Raw genomic sequence first — 24,937 nt, forward strand, 5'->3', positions numbered from 1 at the left:
CCATGTTGGCCTTGTGTATGTGAGGATAATGTGGGCCCATAATTCTCCACCAGTAATACCAACAGTGGAGACTATAGTGTAGATGAGACAGGCATTTTATCTCTCTAACCTCACCTTGCTCTGATTACTTGAGTAATATACTCTTCGTTATGGATAAGGAAGGCAGAATCAGACTTTCAGTTTACCAAGATAGTTACATGATGACCCTTGCTTATGTTCAGTAAGCACTACAGAGTAGAATGCTTAGAGAAACGCAGTCTGGACTCTGGGCAGGAGCTGATGGCAGTTCCTTCAGGTAACTACCAGCACCACATATGCCCATCTCATGCAGTTATGCTTCCCCTTCCTCTCCAGGTAGCCTTTCCTAGGTCATTTCTATATGTACATTGCTGCAGTGGCACAGCTGTCGTTGCAGCGCATCTGGTGAAGACGCTCTGTGCTGATGGGAGAGCACTCTCCCATCGACATAATAAAACCACCTCCATGAAACATAGCACTGTGCACACAACCGCGTATGTTGGTGTAACTTATGTCACTCGGGGGTGGTTTATTCACACCCCTGAGCAACATAAGTTATACCGACATAACATGTAGTATAGACATAGCCCAAGAGACAGTCTGTCTCTCAGGGCTCCTATTCTGAACTGAGCAGTCTACACTGGTGTTTATCAAATCACAGAATAATAAACCTGCTGATTTGTTTTATGTGACTTTGTTCACAAAGCAAACACCATCCCAAGGAGGTATGTTCTCAGGAAATAGGCCATGTCTACACTGGCTACCGTGCTGTAGCTATGCCAGCATAATCTTATTATATAGACACACCCTGCACTGACAGAAGGAGTTTTTCCATTCGTATAGGAACACTACCTCCCCAAGCGATGGTAGCTCGGTTGATGGAAGAATCCTACCTGCGTCAACACTGGGGGTTAGGTTGGCATAGCTAAGGCACTCAGAGGTGCAGATTTGTCACACCTTTGAGTGACATAGATATGTCAACCTAGATTTTAAGTGTAGACCAGGCCTTAGACATAGATGAAGCTGTGTCGATATTACAGAAAATAAAATGCTGATTTTCAGGCTCAGCTTCCCTGTACTTAGGAAGCTCAGCATCTTTGAAAATCAAGTCATGTTTTTCTTTCAAATATGGAAGTGCTCAACGAGGGAGAAGAAAGAGAAGAAGGGAAAGCATGACAAACTAGCTGTGATTGGCTGCTCTAAGAACCAATAAGAGGGAAACCCAAACAACCTGCCCTGGTGGGAAATAGATCTCAGACAACAAAGTAACAAAAAATTAAAATTAATACTTGATGAGTTTTTGCCACTGTTCCAAAAATGTTTTAGGTCTGATGACAGCTGTTGTGTAAGAAAACAAAATTTCTTTACTGTCATAGTAAGTAAATCTAGCTCTGTTAGCAATTTTACATTATTTATGAATCATAGGCGATATCATGCGAGAGATGAGGAGTCTCTGTCTCTCACTATAAAATGTTAAACATTTGATGATAACTTGTGGTCTATTTTTACAAATGGATGGTAGTTACAGAATTAATACATTTAGATTTTCAGTTCATGGGAACCAAGAACACTGCTGTAATCCTGTACATGTTAAACATAATTTCTTGTACGTTCTTGAAAAAGTCTTTCCTAAGGACCAAAGTAGAGAAAGAGTTGTGCCATAACAGGGTCAGCTCATGATTAGCCCAATGTTAGCTGAAGTTTTACATATATTGGTGGTTAAACATTTTGCAACTCAGGGCATGTCAATCCTAGGTCAATTTACAGCCACCATGGTAATTATGCCGGTGGCTGATGTCCACACTACCCTCTTCTGGTGGTGGTGCATGTCCTCACCATGAGCACTTCCACCGACTGAAAAGGGGCAGGGCTCTCAGCTCCATGCAGCTCCACACTGGGAGCCCAGCTACCCCATGGGCTTCTCGCCTCCCCGCTGGGAACGGAGGGGCAGCCGCCCGGGGCTTCTTGCCTCCAACGGGGAGAGCCACACTCAGAGGCCAGTCGGCTGCCATACTCCTGGCAGGGAGCGGGGAGCCAGGATCCTAGGGGGCAGCAGGTGGGTGGCAGCCTGGCTTTGAGCGGAGCCGGCTTTCTAGAGATTTCTAGAGCTGTGAAATTGACATGACAGCTAACAGCCAATGTACGGAACACAGTGTCTACACAGAAATTGTGTTGCTCTAACTACACCTACATAAGCCCTATGCCTCTCGTGGAGGTGGAGTTATTATGTCGGTGTAGTAAGGCACTTACACTGGTGGGAGCAAAGCTGTAGTACAGACACTGGCATAGTTAGGTCAACGTAAGTCAGCCCTGTAGTGTAGACCAAGCCTTAGAAAAAATAAACTCCTTTGTGAAGAGGAACTTTACTGTATGGATTAATTACAACAACAAACTTATTGGTAGTTTAACATCTATATGGTAAGAAATTTTCCTGCAATTTGCTTCCAAAGCTAATATTTCTTCATTGGTTATAAAAGAACAGGAAGTTAGGACTTGTGGAATCTCTTTCCAGCTCAGGCACTGAGTAATAGTGTGACATGGGCAAATCACTGACCCTTTCTATGGTTTTTATGGTTGTGCATCTGTAAAATAAGTATAAAAATACTTTTCTATCCCACGTTCAATATACATAGAATACTTTGAAATCCTTGAATGGAAAATGCTGTAAAATTGTAAAACATTATGGCAAGAGTCACCAACTAGTGGTATTGCACATAGTCTTACACGTTCTTAGAATGTGAACAAGTTTTTACTTTTTGAAGAAATGCAGTATTAGTTCTATTATACAGTCTTCCTTTGAGAGAAGCTGTAGCAGGTTGCTCACTGCTTTATTCTCTATAGTAGAGGCAATTCATGGGACAGAGTACACTTCCTGTCAGGGCCGGCTCCAGGCACCAGCGAAAGAAGCAGGTGCCTGGGGCGGCCAATAGAACAGGGCAGCACTCCGTCCGTTCTTGGGGCGGCACGTTCGGGTCTCCGGCGGCAATTTGGCGGCGGGTCCTTCAGTCCCTCGCTTCCTCTTCGGCGGCACCTCAGTCGGGTTTTTTTTTTTTTTTTCCCTTCGCCGCTTGGGGCGGCAAAAAAGCTGGAGCCGGCCCTGCTTCCTGTGATTTGGCCACTGGTATGTGGATTGAGATTTCTGGAAGGGTGGATTACCCGCATGCTGTTAGTGACTGCCTCTGTTCCAGGACTGGTGTATATGTTTAAATAAAGCAGGTTACTCGTAGGGCATACCCAGACTCCAGGTCATTGATTTCTCTTCCACTAGAGCTACAAGACCCCAGAATTCAGCTACCACTCAACAGAGGGTGACACTGATGTCAGAAGAAGGGGCAACAATATCAAATTTAATAATCAAAGTCTAAAGAAAATAATTGTTACAAAATTTAGAGTAATATATAGATGTCTTAGATGTTTTAATACACATTAGATTTGTTATTTTTATATTTAAATGGTAAAATATTGAATGTCTGAAGTTGCTAGTAATACAGTGTATGAAGAATGGAAAATTGATATACAAGCCATCTTTGTGACCTTCTGCTAATTCTCTCCCCACAAAGCCTTAATCCAGAAGTGTGGAGGACTTCTCTCTGGGCTTTCTCTGCTTCTAGTGGATGGCCAATGCTGAAGCAGGGAATGTAAGATGTAAGGAGGATAAAACCATAGATATGTGGGATTTTACCTGGAGTTCATCTAACACACATGGCTCCCACTGGAGAAAAATGTGTCCAAAACTACTGGTATTTCCTTCGTTTACTCTGACATATAACTTTTTGAAGGAAAATGCTTAACTGTATTGACAGTGTGTGGTTTGTGGCTTTCAGACTCCTGAGATCTCTTTAAAGCAGAATGCAAAAAATAGATTAACCAAGTGCAGCCCATGCATCATAGAAACAAAATCCTGTACATATGTAAAGTGCATTCTAGATATTTCCTTATCCACTGTAGAAAAGCTAGTGCTAGGTTTAAAAGAATTCAAGATTTCCACAGCTGAGCTTCATTTTTATAGTAATCCAGCCAAATCTGTAATTCTTCCCAGATACATAGAGAGGACACTCACGCTCAGGGCCAGTAGGAAAATTGAATATAACACACACAGCCATACACTGTTTATTTGCAGTAAATTAGATACCTTGATGCCAAACCCGCAAACAGAAAGATACTTTCATTTCAGACTGGTGGTCTTTAGGCCTCATGACTGGCGTGCTGACTCGGCTTGGCCTCTCCCTCTGTGGCTGCAGTTTGCCATTCTGTGTGTTCAGTGCTGTATGTACTTGCAATTGATGGGATAGGGTTACAGATAGCGTGGTACTGGAATAGGGCTTCACTTGGAGTCATAAATAATGTTAATACGAATCATGTGTGTTATTTCTAAATGGGTCCCAAGTCAGAGAAAGGAAATACCAAGTTCATACATGGCCAGCCTTTATGGAGAGTGCAAAAATCTTCCTTTCATATAAATTCATACATTTGTTTCCACATATTCACAAATACTTAAAAAAATATTTGTCTACAGTCATTCATATTTTAAATTAGGTCAGATGGTAGAGGTTCAGATTTGACCACTGCAGTAGCACTCTGTAGCATGTGTGCTAATGGTTCTGCCTGGTTTGTCCATAATATGGCTTGTTTGCATGTCCTTGTATCTATATGGCAAAGGTAATCAAATCCATATATAAGCAACTATTTAAAACCTCTTACTCTACATATATACATCTTTCAACTGTAAAATCAACCATTTTGTTTTTCCAAGGAGGAAATAAATAGGTGAATTATCATGCCAGCAATGGCAAGTTACACAGCATAGAGCAGTTTTCTGTATTAAATATATATCAATGCTTCTCTCATTTTTAAAATAGTTGCTAAGACTGACAAGTCAGACTTAAATCAGCATTGGCCTACAGCTGTAAAACCTGCAGTCCTTACTCAGGTAAAGTTTGCATTAATCTCAAAGATGTTGTATATGAGTAAGGGGACTACAGGATTGCACCCACAGGCCTGCCTGGAGGTCTAATCCAGCATGTAGCTCCTGACATCAGCATCAGTAGTCCAACAAAAAAGACAGAAGTCTGCTTAATGTGATAACTTTCCTCACAATGTTCTGTTAGTGTCATGTCGGGGTATAAGAGTAACCTTACTGCATAGAGCTTACATGGTACACTGAAGTGGTGCCTAATCTATTTTTGAGCCTGCTGCGCTGGGATAAATTTAACCCCAAGTGAATTGTGTTGAATATTGCCCACTGGGAGTACTTCTCAGGGAGTAGTTTATTTCAGATTGTAACTTTTTTTTTTCTGTGCAGAATATTCATGTGTTTTACTCTGCATTGTTTGTAAACAATCAACAATTGAGCTGTGTTGCTTAATTTTGCCTGTGCACCTAAGGGTATGTCTACATAGCAACTGGGAGGTTTGATTCACAGTGCAAGTAGATGTACATGCACTAGCTCTGCTCAAGCTAGCATCTAAAAATAGCAGTATAGCCATGGCAGCTGCTCTGGCTATCCACTTCCTGGGTATATACGCAGGACTTAACCAAGCTGCTGCCCATGCCACCATGGCAACGCTGATATTTTTAGGCACTAGAGCTGGAGCAGAGCTAATGCACATATGCCTACCTGAGCTGGGAATTACCCCTCCCAATTGCTGTGTAGACTTGCCTTAAGTCACATGATATAGCTTCTGTTCCCAGATTGGATAGTTGTACAGGAATTTCCAGTTGAATACAATTCCAACTGAACTGTTCTTGCAAATTTAAAATCCATTTTGTGTGGATATTCTCACATACAACTCTAAAATTATTTTTCTGTAGCCCACATTTACTATTACTGTTTGTTTGCTAAGGTCCATCACTCTAGCATATGTGGAGAGTGATTACAAAAAGTTGCTTATATGTGTCCAAGTGACAAATAATCCCAATGAGGTGCAAACTGATCAGGGTAATTCCCATAATGCAAATCATTTCTGAAAGTGTGATGGTAACGTTTGTTGTAATGCAAATACTAGAATACCAAATTATTTTCTTTTTAAATATTTATAAAAGCAACTTTCCTGCATTCATCTCATCCCTTAGTCTTTCAATTGATTGGATACCGAACTTTCTGCGGAAAGACAAGTTTGTAGTGTTTAGGAGCTGAGCTTATGAAGGAAGCACTGTTGGATCTCCTGCTGTTCATCCTCAGTTTACCTGACAGCTGATTTCATGGTGGTTGGATATCAGAAACATATCAGAAAAAATAATCATTACTTAATTGAGTGGTCACACAAATTGTTGCTGAAATCCCTTCAAACACTTTTTGTATTGATACAAGTTTTTTGATTACACAATATGTGCAGACTGAAGACTATGTCGAAACTATTTTATCTCAAATATGCCTGAACTGTCTTTGTTTACTAAATAACTTAATATTTTTATACTCCTTGACCTCAAAGTCAAAACATCTTGCTCAGCTAACAAGCGTATAAATGATATTGGCTTGACAACATTAAATACTGACAGTCTGGTGTGCCCAGATATTGCCATTTGCAATCTTGTTTGATATGGAGGATGTGGACGTGTTTATTCAAAGATTTTAAAGATTAAGCTAGTAAACAGTGAAGACAGTATGGCACACACCCATTGGTGATAAAATAAGTTGTTCATTTTTCAGTCTTGGCCCATTTTTAAGCAGCTGTATTTAAAGTCTAGTGTAGTGCTTTCCATAAATTCATTACTTAATATGAGTACGGGGAGAGTGATGAGCTATGTATTGATTTTTCAGATACTATGTACATGTAGAATTCAAAGGAATCACTATAGCAAGTTGTAAATAAGTTGTAATGCTAAACGGTAAAAAATCTCAGCAAAGATAGTAGATAGTGCTGTGTAATCATTTGGGTGAGGCTTTTACCGCATAGATGGTTTGCTGTAGTGAGGACAAAGCTCCATTCTTCTCATTCTCAGCTGACACATAGTCCCTCAGAGCAGGATGTAATCAGGAGAAAATCTGGCTCACAATATTTAGCTCGGTAAGGGGCATATAGGGAAAAGCCTACCGAAAGCAGAAATAAGTAAAAAAAAGAACTTTTGTTAATCTCTTCAAAATAACTAGTTTTCTCTCATGATTTATACAGAAATCTTGAACTTACTGAGTATTGAACTCTCTGTGTGTACATGTTCAACATGTTGCACTCTGGGGGGGGCCTTGACCCTCATTTACTTATAATATCTTACAGAGAGAGTTATTTTGATTTTACAGGCCTTCCTATGATGCTCATCATCATAGGCGCTGACTCCATGGGTGCTCCGGGGCTGGAGCACTCACTGGAAAAAAATAGTGGGTGCTCAACACCCACCAGCAGCCCCCCTACCAGCTCCTCCTCCACCCCACCCCAACGCCTCCCACCCTCTGTCAACCTCGCCGGTCAGCACCTCCCCCTCCCTCCCAGCACCTCCCATCCACTCCAGATCAGCTGTTTAGCAGTGTGCAGGAGGTGCCTGGGGGAGGGGGGATGTGAGGACTGGGTGCGCTCAGGGGAGGGGATGGGGTGGGAGTGGGGGTTTGGAGAAGGGGTGGAGTGGAGTGGAGTGGAGTGGGGGCGGGACCCAGGGGGAGTGGGCGTCAAGCACTCCCTGGGAAAGGACAAAGTCAGCGCCTGTGCTCATCATCATCATATCTGAGTATTTCCTATATACTAATGAATTCATTCTCTAGATTGGAAAATATCATGATCCCCATTTTACAGTTAGAGAACTGAAGCAAAGATCAATTAGATGACTTGTACAAGGGCATGCATGGAGTCTGGTAGACTGGCAATGGAACTCTGATTGCCTTTGTCCTTAGCCACAAGTCCATCCAACTTCATTTCCAGCTGGTTTCCTTATTTTTCCAGAGTGCAGGTAATAAGTGTCTCAATTCAACTTTCAGGCATTTATTTTAACTTGTCTTGATCCCAATCCTGGTTTCACCTACAAACTCCTGTTGGCTTCAGACATCTGATCAGGACAGCATTGTTAACGGGAGATTCTGAGTGCACATGGAATGCAGGCTCAGCCTCTTTACTTACTGAAAGATGTAGAATATTGTGGCTGAAAGATTGCGCGTCTTCCACATCCTTAAGTACAAATGTATGGGCTTGATGCAGAACCCACTTAGTGTAATCCTACAGCCTGTGTTATATAAGAGGTCAGACTAGGTGATCATAATGGTCCCTTCTTGTTGTAAAATCTCTGAATCAAAAAAACACTTGATATTTGACTTTAATATTCTTTGCTGCTACTGTATGGAATAGTGCTGCCTGCTGAATCTTTGCTTTGTGGCTTATAGTTTCTTTTTCCCATCCTTCAGCTCCTTCGTTTCTTCCTCAGTCAGCTACATGAGCCTTTTGGCAAAGAAAGTAGACCCCAGAAACTCCTGAAGGACTCTGTTTAAGGAGATTGAACTTTACAAGCCATTTTACTCCATCTGTGATTGATAGTCACACTATTCAGAAGAAACTTTATTGGAAAGAATGTGAGCAGAAGCAGCTATAACAGAATCGTGTTACAAAATCATTTTTCTTCTTTGAGTAATGTCCTTGTGGGTGCTCCATTTCAGACGCTCATGCGCCATCAGTCAGAGATTTTAAGTAGCGGTGCCTGTTTGACCTGCGCATGTGCTCTATTCCACACCATAACTAGATAGAGCTGCACGGGCAAACCACCCTTCGCAACCGCCTCAGCCTGAGATGGAGCCTCAACAGTGTCCAAGCTGAGCTTACCTCAATTGCAGTTTTTCTCATAATTTTATTTAGCTTAGCCAGTTATAATAGTGGTAGTTAGTTATAGTTAGTAGTAGTTTAAAAAAATTGTTGTAAGGACTTTAGATTGCTGGGAGGGTATGCCCAGCTCTCTAGTTTTAAACATTGCCCTTTGTGCCAGGAGGTTTACCCATTGAGTGACTGGCACTCCTGGGCTGTACATTGCCCGAAGGAGTCACCTGTCCCCCAAAAAGTGTAATTTTTGCCTGGCCATAAAATTGAGATCCAGAAAGAACCAGGAGATTAAGACGTGCCTGCTTATGATGGAGAGCTCCCTCTGTCTGTCTTCTGACCCAGACCAGGGGATTCCTCCCTCCCCCTCTGTACACCAGTCTCCAAACAAGTCAACTGTCAACTCAGCTCAATACTCCTCTACAACTTCTAAAAGGAAGACTCCAGAATTCCCTCAAAAAGACTCTGGGAAATGGAGCTTAGGTTCCCCAGATAGGGAATCTCAAAGAAACCCCGGTCACTGATTGAGACAACTGCTTCAGCACCTGCTGATCCCCAACTTGGTACCCATGAGGCTGCAGGTTTCTCAGGTACTGTGAGCACCAGTAAACCCAAAGAATCTAAGGGTTCTGTCTCAGGAGGATCTTCGTTATTGTCAGGGGATTGAATCAACAAAGATAAGAGGACAACCTCTTCTAAGCTGGTCCCAGTGGAATCAGCCAGGCACTCGGTACCTAACATTTCAGTACTGCAGAAGACCAAGCTATCAGCTAGTGGATTCTCCTCAGGGAGCATAAAGCCTGCAGTACTGCCTGCTCCATCTACCACAGGCTTTTGTCAGGCTGCCACCTGTGTATCGGCCACCATATTGGTACCTCATAAGTTTACATTTTCATGAGACCTTGCAATAACAGAGATGCCTGACTCCCCTTTGTTTGCTACCAATCCGTTCTTGATACCGAGGACCTCTAGGTCTCCGGACATTCACTTGATACTGATAGCGCCACCATCTTTTTCTCCTGGTGCTCCACCTCTACAAAGTGATGTTGAAGATGACAATGATAATGGTGATTTCGCATTGGTCTCACAAATGTCAGTTCAGGGCTCCTCTCCTCACTATCAGACGGAGATGGAACATATTTGTGAAAGACACTCTCAAGCTCCATCCCAGTGCTCTGAGCACCTCACCTATATCGTATGGCTCCTCTAATTGGAAGTACTGGGATCCATGGGCGGTTTACTGCCAACAATTCTCTAGGACCCCTAGCATCACTCATCGCCATGATAAGGGTAGACAATTCCCCCCACATGCTGTCTCTCAAAAAAAGACCTTATCCAAAAGAAGAGACCTTTGAAAACAGGAGGCAAGAGTAGTCAAAGAGGTCATCCCAACAAACAACATCTCTTCTTCATCCCCAGATGAAGCAGTCATGCCTCCCCCACCATCCCTGGCAGACAACTTCAAATGGTTCCAAGACCTCATTAAAAGGATAGTGGACTCCTTACAAATTCCACTTGGGGAGGTTAAGGTGTTACAATATATTCTGCATACAACATCATCTTTCCAAATTGCACTACCTATTAATGAGGTGCTGCTGAATCCTGCAAAAGTAATCTGGCATACCCCAGCAACAATACCATCCACCCGTAAAAGGGCTGATAATAAATAGTATGTTCCAACTAAAGATTAGGAGGTTCTGTTTTCTGATCCCTCTCCCAACACCCTAGATGTCAAGGCTTTAAATGGATATGTAAGGCAGCACCATGCTAAATCAATGCCATAGGATAAAGATCAGAAGTGTCTCAATTTATTTGCTCGCAAATTATATTTGTGTGAGACACTGACTATTAGGCATTGATGGTGAAATATAATCATGCCCACTACTCAAAGTTCAATTTATTTATTGAGCATTTACCACCAGAGCAGAGGACCAATTCCAGGCAATCATGACAGAGAGTCAGCTCCTCACCAGAACATCTCTGCAGTCCTCTCTGGATGCCACTGACACAGCTGCCTGCTCTATTTCTATGGCTGTAGTCATGAGAAGGGCCTCCTGGCTTCAGCTATCAGGATTTCTGAGGGAGGTTCAAAATACAGTTGATGACCTTCCCTTTGATGGCTTAAAATTGTTTGCAGAAAATACAGATGAGTCTCTTCATATATTAAAAGACTCCAGGGCCACTTTGCGGTCTCTGGGAATTTACATGCCTGCACATAAAAGGAAATCTAGTAAGTCCCAGACAGCACAGAGATCCTGTTCTGCTCAATTCTTTGGCTCCCAGAGACCTTATGAACCCCAGCAAAAGAGGCAGAGGTTTCAGAAAAGGAGACCATCTGAGACACAGACATCAGCCTTGCAACCCTCATTGCCAAAACACCAATTTTGTTGGGGTTATTGAGTTACCCTCCCCCCTTTTTCCTTACCAGCTGCAATGATTCACAGCCAGTCCCCAAAGCAAGGAAGACATTTCTCACTTCTGACAAGCTTGGGAGCATATCACTATGGACATAGGGTTTTGGAGATCGTATCAGCAGGATACTCCATCCACTTTGCTTCCCTTCCTCCATCCAACCCCCCTTCCCTTTCTCTCTTCAGGGATTCCTTTCATAAATGCCTTTTAAAGCAGGAAATAGAGTCCCTCCTGAGCCTTAGCAGTACAGAATCAGTTGGGAATGAGATTTATTCCAGGTACTTCCTGGTTATAAAAAAGAACAGCGGGTGGAGACCCATTCTAGATCTAAAGCTCCTCAACAGGTTTGTGAAGATACAAAAGTTCAAAATGGTAACACTTGCAGCAATAATACCATCATTTGATCTAGGGGATTGGTTCTCAACCTACAAGATGCATGTTTCCATATAACGACCCACCTCTCCCACAGACGGTCCCTATGTTTCACTCTAGGTCAAAACCACTTTCAATACAGAGTGCTTCCCTTCAGACTCTCTTTTGCTCCCAGAGTGTTTTCGAAGTTCTGTCAGTGGTAGCGGTTTACCTTCACAGAGGAGGAATCCCAGTATTCCCATACCTTGTTGATTGGCTGCTAAAGGTTTGCTCCTACAGTGAGATCTAAGTGGCCCCTCAGAAGGCCACAGAACTGTTTCTCAGCCTGAGACTGCAGTTAAACATTCAGAAGTCCACCCTGGTCCCAGTCCAAAGCTTGGCATTCATAGGAATCTGCCTCAATGTGGTAGCCACCAAAGCCTTCCTCCCAACACAGAGGTTTACCACCCTTTTGAATTTAGTCTTTATAGTCCAAATCAGCCCTCAGACACTGGTTAAAAACTGTCTTCAGTTGTTGGAGCTTATGGCAACTGGGACTTTTGTGATAAACCATACAACGTTGCAGATGTGCTGCAGAACTGTTTATTTGGCAGGCAAACACAGCTTGTACAAACTACTCTCAGTTCCTACTGTTCCTACTGGAAAGACCCTCACAACATTTGCGCAGAAATCTCCTTTACTCAACCATTCCTAATGATGATGAGAACATAAGAACATAAGAACGGCCGTACTGGGTCAGACCAAAGGTCCATCTAGCCCAGTATCCTGTCTACCGACAGTGGTCAATGCCAGGTGCCCCAGAGGGAGTGAACCTAACAGGTAATGATCAAGTGATCTCTCTCCTGCCAAACATCTCCACCCTCTGACAAGCAAACAGAGTCTAGGGACACCAGAGGCATCTCTTTTGGGGTGGTAACCACGTCTAGATACATTGCTCAAGGCATGTGGTCATCTCACGAGAGCATTCTGCACATCACCTTGCTGGAACTTAGAGTGGTCAGCAATGACAGTCTTCATTTTATGCCATTGATCAAGGGAAATATGTGAAGATCATGACAGACAATATGTCATGAATGTTTTATATCAACCATCAAGGAGGAGTGAGTACCCCCAGTTCTGCTTGACAGGCGGTCTGGAATGCCATTCCTTGGGGGAGGTGCCTTTCTCCTTGGTTGGACATTGGGTCTGTTGTATGCATTTCCTCCAACTCCTCTAACATCCAAGGTGTGATCAAGATAAGGAGACAAGGTCAGAGTTATTCTGGTGACCCTAACTTGGCTAAGACAGACGTGGTTTCTTACCTCGTCCAGTTGGATGCTTGTCAACCAATTACCCTTCAGGCAGTCCCTCATCGTCTCTCTCAGGATGCTGGTCAAATTTTTCACCCCATCCTCAGGGTTCTTTGCCTGGATGATTGATGTCTCCTGGGGTTAGAAACAACGTGTTCCGAGGAAAAAAGAAGAGTATTTTTACATAGTAGGAAGAAGTCTCCCCATAATACTTAGCTACAAAAGTGAATGAGATTCAGTCACCGGTGTGACCTAAGACATCTTTCATCTGCATCCTCATCACTGTACGATATACTAGATTACACCCTAGACCTGAAAAAGTCAGGGTTGTCTTTGAATTCCATTAGAGTACATTTGGCAGCCATTACAGCCTTCCATTTCTCGGTAGAGAGTTTTTCAGTGTTCGCACATCAGAAGATAGTGAGATTTCTCAAGGGGCTGGGGAATATTTTTCTATGAGTCACATGTCCTATCCCAGTTTGGGACCTCAACTTGGTGCTTAGATGCCTTATGAGACCTCCCTTTGAGCCACTGGTGACCTGTTCCCTTCTTGACTTATCTATGAAAACAGCCTTCCCGATAGCCATTACTTTTGCTCTGTGTTGGGGAGATAAAGGCTCTGATGGCATATCCCCACTTTACAGTATTTTTCAAGGACAGGTCACATTGCGACCACATCCCTAATTATTACGGATGTCCTCTGATTTCCACATTAATCAGTCTATTGATCTTCCAGTTTTCTCTCCTAAACTACACCTGTATCAGGAGAATGCATTATTACATACACTCGATGTCAGAAGGTCATTTGACTTTTAGTTGGCCAGGACTAAGCCATTTAGAAAATCTCTTAGATTGTGTCTATTGTGGACAGATCTAAGGGATCTCCAATTTCCAAGCAAATTCTCTCTAGATGGACATCTGACTGCATTACCTTTTGTTATGAGTCTCATGATCTCTAAGCTCATTCAAGAGTACTAACCCATTCAATAAGATCTTTCTACTTCAGTAGCCTTTCTTAAGAACGTTCCCATCACTGAAATATGTAGAGCCACAAAAGGGACCTCCATACTCACCTTTTCTAAACATTATGCAACAATTAATGACTTAGCTTCTGATGCTATGTTTGGCTCTACTGTATTGCCTTCAATTTTGGACTTGACTGTGAAGCACCTCCTCCCCCATCCTTAGAGGGTACTGTTCAGTAGTCACCTGAAGAGGAGCAATCATAGGGACACGACTCGAAGAAGGAGAGGTTACTCACCCTATGCAATAACTGTAGTTCTTCGAGATGTATGTCTGTATGGATGCTCCACTCTGCTATGGAGCATTCCAGTAGGAAAGGAACTGAGCTCACCCACGAAGCTCTAAATAGCCATGTTGCAGAGCACAAGACAGAGTAGAGTGTATGTTGGGCCGAACAGTCACTGCTACCTAAAATCTCCAATCAAAGGCTCATGGAACACATGCGCACCTGAAGTGAAACATCCTTAGGGACACACATCTCAAAAAATTAGTTACTGCATGGGGTGAGTAACCTCTCCTTTGGGGTTTGTTTAGAATTTAATGAAACCATAGAGAGAGATACTAGATTAGGTGCTAAAATACAATGGAGATGAGCAGATAGATAGGGACTGACAGCACTGGATCCACCTTGAAGTCTTCTATCCATAGCCGAAGTACATCACCCACGAGAGCAGTGCAACCTTCTTCCACACTGCCCAACTAATCTAGCTCAATCCTGATCTACAGGAACCATCTCAAGGGATGAGAGGATAGCTTGTTTTTCATCACCATTCATTCCTCCCCAGATTGAGAGCAAGGTTGCCAGATAGATCCATTTGTGGCTTTATAAAATAGATGTTTGTTTACAGGAAGCTGGACCGAGACAACAAAAGTCATTGCACATAGTATCATTATTATGCTTGGTATTTCAAAGCAAAATCACACAAAGATTGTAAACTGTCACTGAATATTTTTGTCATAAAATATTTATTTAAAAGAGACCATGTGATTTTTAACAGAAATATACACACAAATGCTGTATTGTTAGAGATTAGCCATCTGGACTTCATAATCCAGCAGGTAAACAAATGGCCCAGGATCTGTGGCAGCTCTCAGGTTATTATTGATCATAACAACATTAACATTTCTGGAGGTATCTCTTTGCTTCATCACATTTCAAAGTCTCTGCTCATTTTGTTTTCACATGTTTAAATATTTATTTTGACCTTTTGCCTCCTGGTATAGCCTCCTGGCTTGCTGGACCATCCAAACCAAAATATACCGATGTGATCTTAATGGCCTCACTGATTATATAAACATACTGAATAAACAGTTCACACAGAATGAAAGACCGAGTCCTTAGTAATATTGTGGTGACTTTTATCCATTTTAAATTGTCCATACAGGTAGAAGCTGCTTTGTGACGTACCGGCTGGTTTTCAAGATCTCTCACCTTAAATCATTGCCTGCATCTAAATTTGTGGTGATCATTCACATAAAAACAGAAATGCATTATCTCTTTTATTTGTAGGTGCTGCTGGAGTATCACCTGGTCTTCTTGGTTTATTGCTGCCTGCCATTGGTGTCCTTGCCTACTTAGAATTCTGAATGTCTCTGGATTTATCTTGTCCTCAGCCCAGTGTAAAGGACACCCTTCAAACCTGTGAGGACTACTATTCTTTTTGACTCCTGGCACCATCTTAAGCCAAATAAATTACACTTTAAAAAATTACCCTACTGATTTACTATGAACTTTAAGAGGATTGAGGCATCCAGGAACTCCTCCATCAAGCGAATCTACTTTTGAAAGGATAAGAAATGATTTTTAACTTGTTCCGATATGCCTTATAAAACACTTATGCTGATTTGTGACAGTTGCATGATTTGGTCCAATGGGGCAAGTTACAGTGTTAAAATCCAATAACATAGGCTGTACAGTGAAAGTAAAATCACCATACATAGGTGCTTTAACTTGAATAACAAATTGTGAAATATAATAGAGATTGAAATGTTGATTGTGTGTGGTAAATGTAAGAGTAATTATGTCTGTCTGTACTATCCTATATGTTTTGTGTACTGCATATTTTTGAATGGCCCTACCATCATTTATGAGATTTCAGGTTTTTAGGGATACAGTCAAAGCAAAAACATTGAATTTATTTTTAGAGCTTTTTTTCTTGAAGCAATTAAATATACTTTGGGAGCATTTGAGCATACTGGGTTCCATTACAAGGAATTTTTATTTTAGATGCATTTGGGAGTTTAATTTTGAATACTAACAGCAAAATTGAATTATAAGGATTTTCCAGTCCTTTACTTCCTATAACACAACATTTAAAAAAAATGCTCCTCAAACAAATTGTGAATTTCTTAACTAGTAATAGATTATTTCAATTTTATCATGCAAAGAACATCAGTGGCAGCATATACAGCTTGATACCATTTCTTTTACTCTGTTCAGGAATTATTGTTTAAATAATTCAGTCATCGCTGATTTTAAGTGTGAAATTCTGGCTTTTATACAAGCAGTATAATTGCCCCTCCTCCCTCAAGATATTGGAACAGCATGTTAAAAATTTGAAAATGGAGGCCAGTATAGGATCAGCCACTGGAACATCAAACAATAGAATGTTTAAGTTGTGTTTTAAAATATTTATAATAATAAGCTAAAACATATACAGTAAAATGACAAAAAGAAAGCACAGTAACAAAAAATTATTCTGATTACTTTTTTATGCTGCAGATTCAAGTTTTTATTTTTCTTTAGTGAAGCCCTGCAGTTGGAAGAATATGCTTTTTCTTTTTCCAATAACTCGATATTATTCTATTATTCCTAGTGCTGTAAATAAGAGTTTAAAAGTTCTTAGACTATTTCCCTGTCTGATATAATGCTGAAAGTTATGAAGATGTTAAATGAAAGGCAGATCCCAGCTGGTCTGATTCTAAATGTCAACTATGGCTTTTGCAAAAATGGAAGTCTAATAGGAGATAGAGAATGTTTTTGCTCTGACTGTGTCTACACTGTTTCAGTGGTTTTTTTAAAGTTGTTAAAGAAGTGCATATTTCTTTCTTTTTCCATGGTGTGCTGAGAACTTAGTCTGAGTGTGAATGTTGAAGAAAAACGGTGATATTGAATCAGCTGGCTCAAGTAATAGTGCAATGTCTGATGCTTCAAGAATTATAAGCTTTGAATCATATTTTATTAGCACAACCTTGCTAGCTATTTAGAGATAGAGTTTATCTTTTTAGAACGGATACTGTAGAGGTCCATAATAATACTATTTACATGAAGCAAGAATAGGCCTATTAATACTTTACACCTCTTTCTTTAATTTGTATGATTTTGTACTATATATTTACCTGTAAAAGTTTAGAGTCTTCATTAAGAAATATCAATAATACTGTTTTAGTTTAATTCTTTGTTCCAAGATTAAACTTTTTTAAATAGGTGAAAGTGATAACTTCCCTATAGAGGAATGTCAAAAGTTATAAGAGCTCTCCTGAATTTCATAAACTGTATAGTTATTTGAAAGAAAAATGAGCTGTTTTCATGCGTAACAGAAACTAATACTCTGTAAGCCTTCTGTACAAAAGAGTGTTTTATTTTGTTTTGGTTTTTATGCAGTATGACTCATTTTTATATAATGTACAACCACAACTAAATCTTTTGCCAAATGCATGATTGCCTTTTGCTTTTCTAATGTGTGATATAAGGAGCAAAACTGTTTAATTTTTGGATGAAAACGATCTGGAAGGTAAAACCACTTTTTTTTTTAAATCTGTAACACAGATGAGCTAAATTACAACATCTCACATACTGATCTGGTAATTCCAGATTTTTATTGTTTTACACAACTGTGTAAACTGGGACCTTCAGTTTCAAACTGTTGTCAACAAAACTAACTAATGTATCATCTGCTTTAAAACGCAAGGTTCATAATTAAAGTTTAGATAGACACATTTGTTGTTTCTTTATACTTCAGGAAACTTGATATTAATATTACTTAATACTGATGAATTTTGAATTTGTTTTAGTTATTCTTTATCTTATTTTTTTTAATTTAGTAGAGCGGGACCATGCTTTGTCCTTTTTAAGAATGAAAAATAAATTATAATTAAATAAATGTATTAATGTTACTCAAGATGTAAAAGCTGTCTTTTGAATTTAACAGGAGATTTAAAAACCCAGCGGCTCTTTATTGGTTTGCTTAGGGGAAAATGGTGTGAAGAAACACCATTTTCACAGCTTAAATAACAGAAAGATTCTATTGTGAAATATTTTTGGAGCATCACCGAAGGGTTAACCAAGAAGAACAGCTGTGATCAGTAATGTTTCCCATTCCAACTGATTTATTACCAAGAGATCCATTTTCTAAAACAGATCAAAAGGAGCCAAGTTTGGCACTGATGTACACCTTGTGCAATCCCATTGATTTCAAGAGGCAGTATCAGATGTAAGGGCTTCATCTGGTGAGATGCTAAGTGCCTCTGAGAGGCAAATTCAGCATCTCAATGGGTTTGAATTAATCTCACTAAATGTGGCAATAGGAGAAGTAGCACCTCTGTTAATGAAACTGGTGGTCATCTTGCAAATTTTTGTTCCTTTTTCTGTTCTTGCAACTGCTGGGAGCTCTGCACTTCCAACAAAGAAAGTAGGAGTCTGTCAGAGAAGAGTGTTCTTAACCTTTGTACAGTGAAATAGAAAATAATCTCCAATCGATCCAGTGTGAAATATGAACAGATCACTAATACAGTAATTATTTCTTTGTGAAGTAATGAGCAAAGGAATATCCATATTGTCAGCCTGATGGTATACACCAAGACAAGATCAAAGATACTGGGAACAGGAGGCTTCCATTGCTCTTGTTTGGCAAGTACTGTAATTTTTGTCCTGATTTTTCTTGGTTCTCCAGACTTCTGGGCTTGTGGCAATAGACAAGGAAAACCTTCATACTCCTACAGTGTTGAAAGTCTGACTCAAGATCTGATGTTTCTAGCTTGATTGTGTCATGTCTTATTTCTTATTGGAAGTATCATTAAAATAACAACACCAGGTATTACACAGATGTTTCAACGAAGCTTTTGAAAGTTCCAAATATTTTTTTTTTAATTCTGCTTTGGAATTTCTGTTTCAACTCACTGTAAAAACTCTGATTAAGGAGATTTTTCTGTAACTATGTAAAGAAGGAGTAAAAAATACTGCAGTTTTCAGCAGTTGTGTATCCTATAACCTACATTTCACCTTTCATTTAGGTCTTTCAGTGGAACTACTGTACCTGTGCTAGGCTATCAAAACCACAACAGAACCTTCCATTCAGGGCCGGCTCTGGCTTTTTTGCCGCCCCAAGCAAAAAAAAAAAATAAAAAAAATCAGGGCGGCCAGAACAGCAAAGCAGGAAAAAAAACCAACCTGCGGAGCGGCCGGAGCCAGGGTACAGGGGGACTCCCTGCGCTGCAGACGTGCCCTGGCTAGCAGGGGGGAGGGGAAGGGAGCGGGGGGAGAGAGAGAAAGGGAGGGAGCGGCCAGGGCTTCACTGGGGTGCTCACCACGTGGCCCCGACCGCCGCACTGCCTGCCGGAAGGGCTCCGCGCCACTCTGGTTGGCGGGGAGGGAAGGACGCAGGCTGCCTTGCTGGGCTTCCTACAGACCTGGCACCGGGTGGGGCAGACGGAGCGCACAGCCTGCTCCCAGCAAGGCGCTCCCCTCCTCCGTGCCACCGCCCCCTACAGGGTGGCCGGACCAGCGAACAAAAAAAAAAAAAAAAAGCGGCCGTGCCACCTTGCCACCTTAGGATTGGGCGGAATGCCGCCCCATAGAATCTGCCGCCCCAAGCACGAGCTTGTTTGGCTGGTGGCTGGAGCCGGCCCTGCTTCCATTTTATTCAGACAGCAGGAATAACTAACACAAACTGCTGGTCACCTCCCTCAGATTATTTCTCCAATGATGCTTGAGTCCTCTTTTCTTTCTCTGCTGGTACTTCCCCAGCTGTGTCATACAGCATTTCTTTTCATTTTTCAAGAATACATAGGAAAAAGGGAATCACAAAAAGGGCCATGACTTACATAGACAAAACATGAAAATCTAAAAATACCTTCCATATTTCAATTAGAAAGGGTGCAACTTTTTTCTATTCAATGTATGCTTTTTTATTTTTGTTTTTATTTCCCTGTATCCAGTCTGATCAAGCCTGGCCTGAAAGATGTCTTGAAAATCCCCTTGAAAACGTCTCCCCTACTTCAAGTGGTGATGACTCTGGTCCCTTTTTTTGGATAATATGGTGTGACTGACAAACCCTGGAGATGATGCCAATCCCTTCCCCCAGACACTACCTAAGAGACGCTCCTATTTAGCAACTCCTATTGAGTGATTGTACCCAAGCGTCACTGAACTGGGGAAAAACAGACACCTGTCCTCTCCGCTCTTTGGTCTGCAATGCTGCTACCACATCTCTTGACCAGCTACATGTTACAGCCTAGTTTTCAGAAGATTCAGTTAGTGTTTAAGGCCCACTGGTAATATTCACTTTAACTCTTTTTAAAATATGTTACTTATAGAGCTGGGCCAAAAATGGAACCATTGATTCCAAGCCTTCACAACTTAGAGGTTCCAATAACATGGTACCCAAGGCCAAACCAAACCCAACACTGATTTTGTCCAGTTACAGTTTGTAAAATACACCTTTTACAATATATGTGTATTGAATTCTACAGCTAAAGGGATCATGACAGGGCTTGTTATTTTTATAGGTTAATTTTTTTCTAACTTTTGTTACTAAAAATCCCATTAGAAGATTAAAACTCCTATCTGTCTCATTACAAAAAGCTTTCTCCTTCCACCTCCTGTTCCCATTGATTTGCTATTGAATGTTGTTCAAGAGGACTGAGCATGGCTTAAAAGTACCTCCTCAGACGTCACTATACGTTACCCTGGCTGAGAAATAGCAGAGAAGAGAATAAGGAGTCAAACATTCCCCAGCACCACAGCTGGCTGATAGCTCAGCCATGAAGCACCCACTACAGCTGAAAACAACCCCCTATCTACAGGTACTCTGAGGACTGGCGTTAACATAGCTTCCTGCAATCAATCCTCCACCTCCCTCCCCATCTAACACATAATATTTGGAGGGGAGGGGCTCTGACTGAGCCTCTCAGCCCCAAGATGCAGCTATTGCAGAGTTATTAGAAAGCCAGTGGTAGCCTCCACAAGACTGCGATGGGGGGAGACCATATTCACAGAAGCCCAGTGAGCTCATTTGCATGTACTCCTTACCCACTTCTAGGACTCCACCAAGGAGAGGCTGACCAGACACTCCTTGTCCCACCATTTTGACCTAGCTATGCCTAGTTTATTCACACTGGTGCAGAGCTCCTCTCCACTTTGCCTCCAGGCTTCATTTGTTGTTTGCATCTGCTAATTTTTTTAATTTTTTTATTTGACAACTGAACACCTTGACTATGCTTATTACTGAAATTCTCTAACAAATAGTATTTGTACTTATAGGGGGACTTTAAATTATCTCTGTGATGGTGGCTAAATCAGCATCCCGATTACACAGATGGGAGACTGAGGCATGACACGCTGTGGCAAACCCCAGTGTCCTAACTCTGTTTCTTCCTGTAACTGTTAGGCCACATTGCCACCCTCTAATGAAAGTGCACACACTGACTTCATGCAGGGTTGTTCCCTCAAATAATTGATTCCTGTGGCACATTTTATAGAAAGAACAAAATCCAGTACTAACAGAATAACAGATTGATATCAGATTGTTTTCCTTCCACACTCTAAACCTGTTTCCACATTATTATGCAGGTTACAAATGTACAAAATAGGTTTCAATTTCAAAGAGATAAGCAGGATGTGTACATGCAAAGCTATTTGAAAAGGAATTTTGTTGATGCAGCAGAGCTCTTATGCTTAGTAATTAAACTACCCAGAGTTATCCTGTGTCCTTTTGTAGAAATTATGTTCATGAAATTGTGTTGACTCAACACAAGAAGTTTTCTGTGCTGTCTGGGTCAGTGCAGGAAGTCAACAGTTTTCCATTATAAATCTGCATTCTTCAGTAAGAACTCCTGTATGACAGCACTGCGATAAATACAGTTCTTTATTGACCCATGTCACCTGAAGAGTAACGTGTTCCAGAGTTCTCAACATATAGTCCTCCATGGATTGTCCTATAGCTTAAAGAAGAGGCAGAATCCAGCCAAGTACTCCATGAAGCTAGCCTTTAATCTTTGTCAAAACAGGTTATAATCCTACCGCTGGTATTTGAAATGACAAGTCACTTCCTAGAGAAAATATTCTGCTTCTCATTGGAAGAAGAGATTGTTTTCTGTTGAGCTGGCACTTTAACTGATGTATTGAATATAACACATTGAGGAAAGTGAAACTTGAGTAGCCAACCATTGGCTGAGCTCTGAAAAGAAGCTTTTTTGTCCTACCCAATATGTTCAGCATGCAATTGAACATTCCCACAATGACCTGCCTTCTAAAGGAAGGACTTGTAAAGCCCATAATGTATAGCTCTTCGATATATGCCATTCACGTCATCACTCCCAAAGCTGCTGTATGATACTATGGTTAATGCTGGCAAAGATACAGTGTGCTGAAGCTGAGATTATGTCTACTTTGACTTTAAACTTTAAGACCTTTTAGCAAATGTTATTGTTTGGAGCCAATCCAAACTAGTGGGAGGTGGGGGGGAATGATAAAATAAATACATTATATAAGCATGTAAATGTGTGAATCATGTCTGTAACTGGGCTCACAAGTGAAAGCATCTGAATGAATCTGACAAAAGCAGTAAGAGAAAAGGTAAGCTCCACATTCTGCTTTGTGGTGGTTTTTGAACACCCACTTTAAGCTTTGCGGCACTGACTACTGGAGCCAAGAGCAACATAGAAATTGGCTGCACCTTGCCGTGCTCGGCCAAAGTTTCCATCATTCAAGTTGGGGCACAGTGGTTTCTGCTTTACTGCAGATGGTGGTGATAATTCACAACAGAGTGCAACAGAAGTGAGGAAAGAACACTTTTTATAACCAGTCATGGAGTGAGCATCTTTAATTGTTCCACTCATTAGGCTGCCTCAGCCAAACACATGCTTAATAAAGCAAAATCTCAAATTGTAGAGATTGTTTCTCTTTCAATACTTACATAAGTGTAAGTTTAATAATCTTCTCTTTCAGGCGTAATGATGCCAAAATGTATCTTTCCTACTTCAAATAGCATTTTATGCTGTATCATTAGCTTTGACGTGATATTTTTAATCAGTAAATTGACTGGATTAAATTCGTCATTCCTTCATCAACGTAAAAGTAGAGAGGTTATTCTGCCTCTGTATTTGGGATTGCTGCTGGAATACTGCATCCAGTTTGGTATCCACAATTCAAGAGGATGCTGGTAAATTGGAGAGGGTTCAGAGAGGAGCCACTAGAACAATTAAAGGATTAGAAAACATGCCTTATAGTGATAGAATCAAAGCGCTCAACCTATTTAGCTTAACAAAGAGAAGGTTAAGGAGTGACTTGATTACAGCCTTTAAACATCTTCATGGGGAACAAATATTTAATAAAGGGCTCTTCAATCTAGCAGAGAAAGCTATAACACAATCCAGTGGCTGGAAGTTGAAGCTAGATAAATTCAGACTGGAAATAAGATGTACATTTTTAACAGTGAGGGTAAATAACCATTGAAACAATTTACCAAAATTCATAATAGATTCTCCATGACTGACAATTTTTACGATCTGCTCTAAGAATTAGTTTGGGGAAGTTCTATGGCCTGTGTTATACAGGAAGTCAGACGAGATGATCACAGCTGTCCCTTCTGGCCTTGGAATCTATGAATTTATTAAATAAAAAAAACATGGTTTCCCAGAAGATGTGAACTTGGCCAACATGTATTATTTTGTTACTTGACTGGTTTCAGAATATCAATGCTCATCAATTCTACTGTTAAGAATGGGATAACCTCACCATGTCTGGCCACCATTCTACTCCTGTTCTCAGGCCTCGGGCTAAAATAAACTAAAAGAAGGTATTTCCTGTGTCCAAAATATGTAACTTTTTTCCTGAAAGAAAAATGAAACTGGTGAACTCAGACAAAGGAGGCGGTAAACATTCCAGCAAATAACTTTGTTTCTGGTCAATCTCAATTGCAAAGCAGTTGAGGACACAGGCTAAGGAAGAGCTTCAGTGTAAAGCATCTTAAGAGATTCTGCAAGCAATTAAGCCTCACAGAAAGTGCTGATTAAATAAAACAGTGAAAATGGAAACACTTTTACTTGTCTCAAGCACCCACATAGATTTCCTTCAAAAATGTTTGATGCAATGAGGGTCAAGAGCACATTTCTGCTTAGGAAAAAAAAACTGCAAAAGATGTTTTCTATCTTGCATCTAAAACTGAAAAATAGATTAAAGTGCTTCAGCATCAGAATCATGGATGTTCTAGAAGGATCTGAAATAACATGGGCTTAAAGTTAAATGCCGTGCTGGAGTGGGGACTCCTGCATGATTTCTATTTAAAGTTAATAACAGAACTGACGGCCAGGATGACTGTATTTAATTGTACATGATAGGACAGCAAAAACAAAACAAAAAACAACACAAAACACTTAATAATGGGTGCGCCAATAGATATGTACCTAACTGTGGAACAGGGGCATTTCTTAACAGTGGGATTTTCAGAAGACTCAGTGTTGGCCAACTCTGTCCCCAACTGAAGAGTTTTACAATTGACTTCAATTATAGAATTAAGCTAAAGTTTTGAAAATCCCACCTTTCAATAATACTTTGTTTCTAAATTTGGGGCAATATATTGAAGATCTGATCATTTCAGAAAGGGTCTTTAATGAAGTTAAATGAGTTCCTGATAAAAACAGCTAAACAATTTCCCGCTCTAGAAATCTGGAGGACTTGATTGAAGATAGTGGACTTGTAAACACCAGCAGGAAAATTCATCTGAGAGAGAGAATATTTCTCTTACTTGTGTATCATGCTGCCTACTCATCAACTGACATATTAGTGAATAGACCAGGGGTTCTCAAACTGGTCATCGGGATCCCTCAGGGGGTCGTGAGGTTATTACATGGGGGGGTCACGAGCTGTCAGCCTCC

General features: G+C 40.8%; 1 protein-coding gene across 1 annotated transcript in view; it reads left to right on the forward strand.

Moving 5' to 3' along the window:
- CNTN1 (contactin 1) overlaps positions 1–17,964 on the forward strand; it is a 250,038-nt gene extending 232,074 nt beyond the window's left edge. Inside the window, exon 23 of the mRNA XM_034769465.1 lies at positions 15,354–17,964. Within this exon, the coding sequence (XP_034625356.1) occupies positions 15,354–15,430 (77 nt within the window). The 3' untranslated portion in view covers positions 15,431–17,964. The remainder of the gene's footprint in view (positions 1–15,353) is intronic.
- The last annotated feature ends 6,973 nt before the right edge of the window (positions 17,965–24,937 follow it).

Source organism: Trachemys scripta, chromosome 1 (assembly GCF_013100865.1).
Source record: "Trachemys scripta elegans isolate TJP31775 chromosome 1, CAS_Tse_1.0, whole genome shotgun sequence".
NCBI lineage: Eukaryota > Metazoa > Chordata > Testudines > Emydidae > Trachemys > Trachemys scripta.